The sequence below is a fragment of the Portunus trituberculatus genome, chromosome 39 (genome assembly GCF_017591435.1).
Source record: "Portunus trituberculatus isolate SZX2019 chromosome 39, ASM1759143v1, whole genome shotgun sequence".
NCBI classification, from domain to species: Eukaryota; Metazoa; Arthropoda; class Malacostraca; order Decapoda; family Portunidae; genus Portunus; species Portunus trituberculatus.
In genome coordinates, this window is record NC_059293.1 from 5,945,949 (window position 1) to 5,950,948 (window position 5,000).

At 35.0% G+C, this 5,000-nt stretch overlaps 1 protein-coding gene across 1 annotated transcript in view; it reads right to left on the reverse strand.

The window, feature by feature from the left end:
* LOC123515576 (sodium- and chloride-dependent glycine transporter 2-like) overlaps positions 1 to 5,000 on the reverse strand; it is a 115,263-nt gene that overhangs the window by 20,001 nt on the left and 90,262 nt on the right. The window contains exons 5-6 of the mRNA XM_045274318.1: positions 3,457 to 3,661; positions 2,888 to 2,945 (exon numbers count right to left, since the gene is read on the reverse strand). Coding sequence (XP_045130253.1) covers positions 2,888 to 2,945; positions 3,457 to 3,661 — 263 coding nt within the window. The remainder of the gene's footprint in view (positions 1 to 2,887; positions 2,946 to 3,456; positions 3,662 to 5,000) is intronic.

Genomic DNA, 5,000 nt, shown 5'->3' on the forward strand with positions numbered 1-5,000 from the left:
ATATATATATATATATATATATATATATATATATATATATATATATATATATATATATATATATATATATATATATATATATATATATATATATATATATATATATATATATATATATATATATATATATATATAGATAGATAGATAGATAGATAGATAGATAGATAGATAGATAGATAGATAGATAGATAGATAGGTAGATAGATAGATAGATAGATAGATAGATAGATAGATAGATAGATAGATAGATAGATAGACAGACAAATAGATAGATAGATAGATATACTTATAAATGTTTATTTGTTTTTTTTGTATGTGTTTTCTTTATATTGGAAGGAAAAACCTTATATATAAGGGGCTAAAAATTAGCAGTTGTGGGACAAGTAAAAAACTGGAAGAGACGGCTTATAACAACTAACGTCATAAAAACTGCATTAGTTTGAGATGAAATGTGGTTTTTAGTTTAGTTTGTAAATACAGAGCAGACATTGTTTAAAAAGAGAAAAATTTAATGTCACTTAAAAAGTCGGGATAATCGTCTAAAAGTTGGTTCAGAGATGATACGTGGAAGGAATAAGTTTTTGAAGCATTGGAAAGTATTTGGTTTGCTCTGTTTCAATAATAGATTTTATAGAGATCCCAAGTCAGATGTTCTGTGTTTTTTCTTGCGTAAATTGTTTACTTCCTAAGGGTTTAGATATTTATGAAAAGACATGGAGAATGTTCAGCGTAGGAGTGGATAAGTACCTTGATTTAGATCATTGAAAAATAATAGGAAGAAAGTGGGTGACAAGATAGAATTCAATATTATTGCATTCTAAGAAAATAACAGTGACCATTTAAGAAGAAAAATAGAATATTCAGAAAAGAAACTTCATTCTAAGCTACATAAATAGAAAGAGAGAAGCCGTTGCAGTATAATACAGAAACAATTCTTTTTGCTATATTCTATCAAAAGATGTTGATATGTCTTAATCAAACAAAAGGTTTCACCAAAATCCTTATAGGAGGATACCGAAGATTCACCCAGAAAAGCCAGATCACCAGATTCTGACACAAATGAGACTAATAGGACATTAGGGGAGGGATTAGAGTGGTCACCATTTTATAGGAAGTGGCTAAATAAATGAAAAATTTCATCAATAAGAAAAGATAGATGTTTATAGACAGAGACTGACTAGACAAGTTGTAAGCACGAACGCACTGTTTCGAAGAACAATACAAGGGATCCCATCATGTTCATAAATCTTCGATTATTAAGACTATACAAAGATTATCTTAAATGATTAGCATGAAATATAGGAGGAGGATGGAGGAAAGGGAGGAAGGAACAGCTTCTGAATCATCCAAGGTAAAATTTTAAATAAAGACTTTAGAGATGACTTCACTTTTAGAAAAAAAAAAAAAAAGAATGTGAGATGGCTGTGCTCCCATCAAATTTAAATAAAGTTGGGAAAAATTAAAATGTATAGTTATTAGAGATTATTTTTGCTAGGTGTCTGAAGTCAATAGGAGTTATATCTTAGAAGATTTTGACACTAATAACGAGGGAGAATTTGTCTAGTTAGAGAATAGATGATTCCGGAAAGAAAAATTAAGTGCATGAAATTTAGATGAGGGAAGGTTCAAGTACCTTTTGTGGACCACCCCTCTATATTATATCACATGAGTACAGGCTGCGTTAAACCATCATCTGGAAGGTTTAGGAAGAGAAAAAGAATAAGGAATGTAATCCTCCAACGTAGATACTATCACCTCCGTTAAAGTGCTCAATACACAGAGAAGGGTGTGGAGACATTCTAAAGAAGATGAGAATCTTCAATCTTTCGAGTTTTTCATAGTCTGGGTAAGACTTCAGAGCAACTACCTAAACTTATTTGTGTTTTATACGCCTCACATAACGCTTTTAACTATAAGAAACTCTTTGACTTCTAAACTTCGAAAGTGTAGCACATTGTCTCTCTTTCTTTTTGCGGCGATTACCATTCTTTAGAGAATTCAAGATGTACCACAACCTTTGGCTTCCTTTTCCTTTACTGACCTCCCTGGTGAACTAACCCTTATCTTTGCTATACTCCATGAATTAGAGGAACTTCTGCAACATCTTACTTTTATATCAGATCGTCTTGATTATCTTTATTTTTTCCTAACCTGTAATCATTCTCCTTATACTGTTATCCTATCTTTTCCGCTGGGTCCTCTGATCACAATTTCACGTTTGTATCTTGCCCTATTTATCCGATCCCTCCTCAGGATATCCTAAAGTAGAGGTGACTCTGGTGTTTCTCCTCTGGTAGTTGGGGGACCTGAATATTATACTGATTTTTCTTAGAATTACTACTACTTTTGTGTCAGAGACCTGTCTCTGTGTGTGTAGTGCATAACAGAAGTGATAATGTTTGGCATGGAGACGTACTTTCCTCACGTTTTCATCGAACAAAAAAACGTCTAAACCTTATTTTAACACCTATTTTCCTCATATACGTATATCATGGAGAGGTAGACCACAAAGGGTACTCGAACTTTCTATTAACTGATTCTCAGGTACTTTATATCTCCACCCAGATCATGCCAAAACTTTTCTCCGTGTCAAGAAAAAAAAAAAAAATCTTTTATTAATAGAAAATGTCAAAATATTTTGAGGTATCATTCCTCTCGACAGTTACGTCACCTAGCCAAAACATCTTTAATAGCTTTGTTGCTTCATCTTCCCCATTTTATTTAATACTGATAGCTCCACTGCCGTCTCTTCCATTTCTAAAGCTGAATTTCTCTTTCATATCTTTGCTAGAAACTCTATATTGGATGATTCAGGGCTTGTTTCTCCTTCTCCTTTCTCTCTTTTACTACATCATATTATCTATTGAAATCCTTCATTCTCCTTAACCCTCAGAAAGCTGATTGCCCTGATGGGATAACTACAATTGTTTCCAGAACCCATGTATCTGTGTTTGTACATTGCCTATTCAAACTCTTTCAACTATACACACACACACACACACACACACACACACACACACACACACACACACACACACACACACACGGCCCGGTAGCTCAGTGGTTAGAGCGCTGGCTTCACAAGCCGGATGACTGGGGTTCGATTCCCCGGCCGGGTGGAGATATTTGGGTGTGTCTCCTTTCACGTGTAGCCCCTGTTCACCTAACAGTGAGTAGGTACGGGATGTAAATCGAAGAGTTGTGACCTTGTTGTCCCGGTGTGTGGTGTGTGCCTGGTCTCAGACCTATCCGAAGATCGGAAATAATGAGCTCTGAGCTCGTTCTGTAGGGTAACGTCTGGCTGTCTCGTCAGAGACTGCAGCAGATCAAACAGTGAATTACACACACACACACACACACACACACACACACACACACAAATATGCAAACACACACACACACACACACACACACACACTTATATAATAAAGTACATTTCTCGTTCCTTTGACTTACCTAAAGAAGTCCTCACTTGCCGAAATCTTTGTGGTTACTTTCTCAGTAGACGTTAAGGAAGTGTTGACAAAGTTCTGGCAGTGAGTCTCGTTAAATGGTATCAAGTCTGCCAGGCTACAGTAATCTTCCAGGGATAAACATGACTGATTGAAGAAAAACAGGCTCTGGTTTCTGCACAAAGCGGCACCTTCTTCGTAGTAGCATGCTGTAAAACAAAGCTAGGCATGAGGAAACGGAAGAGAAAGAGAAAAAGAGAAAAGTGGTGAAAGAGAAAGTTAATGACGGATAACGAATTAAAAGATATGAAAAAAAACATAAATAAGGAATAAAAAAGGAGAAGTATTTTCTGTTAACCTCATCATAGACCGAAAGTAACAAAATATGATAACAACAAATTTTACGAAAAAAATCGTTCAGAAATTGCATGATCTTTTTAAGATTTTTGATTGGGGCAGAGAAAACTTAGTAGTATTCAACGCCTTAAAACTTTATTCCTCCATCTACCAACTCGACACAACCTTACAGACAATAATTATTCTCTCTTCTTCAATGAGACTCAACTTCTCCCCAATTCTACGATAAATATCCTCTATCTGTTCTTAACTTATAATCTAAACTGGAAATTTCATCTCTTGGTAAAATAGCTTATATGAAGTTGGGCGTTTTGAGGCGTCTGCACCAGTTTTCTCACCCCCACCAACCCTTCAGGAAATCAACAGATCACGCAGGGACGCCATAGAACACCTGACTTCTGATCTTTCTATATAAGATTTCTAATTGGGGCAGAGAAAACTTAGCAATCTTCAGTGCCTCAAAAACTGAATTTCTTCAGCTGTCAATTCAACACAACCTTCCAATGACACTCAACTGTCCCCCTCTTCCACAATGAATATCCTCGGTCTGTCCTTTACTCATAATCTTAACTGGAAACTTCACATCTCATATCTTGCTAAAATAACTTCCATAAAGTTAGGCTTTCTGCGGCGTCTCCGCCAGTTTTTCTCGCCCCTCCAACTGCTAACTCTATACAAGAGCCTTATCCGTCCTTGCATGGAGTACTCTTCCCATGTTTGGGGGCTTCCACTCATATAGTTTTATTAGATAGGGTGGAATCAAAAGCTTTTTGTCTTATCAACTCCCCTCCTCTGACTGGCTGACTTCTGAATCATTTACACCTTTCACTGGTATACTCTAGAACTCACTACCTGCTTTTGTATTTCCATCTTCCTACGACTTCACTTCTTTTAAGAGAGAGGTGCGAAGACATTTGTCTCTGAATTATTGTTAACTGACATATCTTTTAGGGAACTGGCAACACAGTAGGCCTTTTTCATCATATTTTGTTGCCCATGGCCAGCTGTCCCTCCTGCATAAACTGTATATATCTATCTATCTATCTATCTATCTATCTATCTATCTATCTATCTATCTATCTATATATATATATATATATATATATATATATATATATATATATATATATATATATATATATATATATATATATATATATATATATATATATATATATATATATATATATA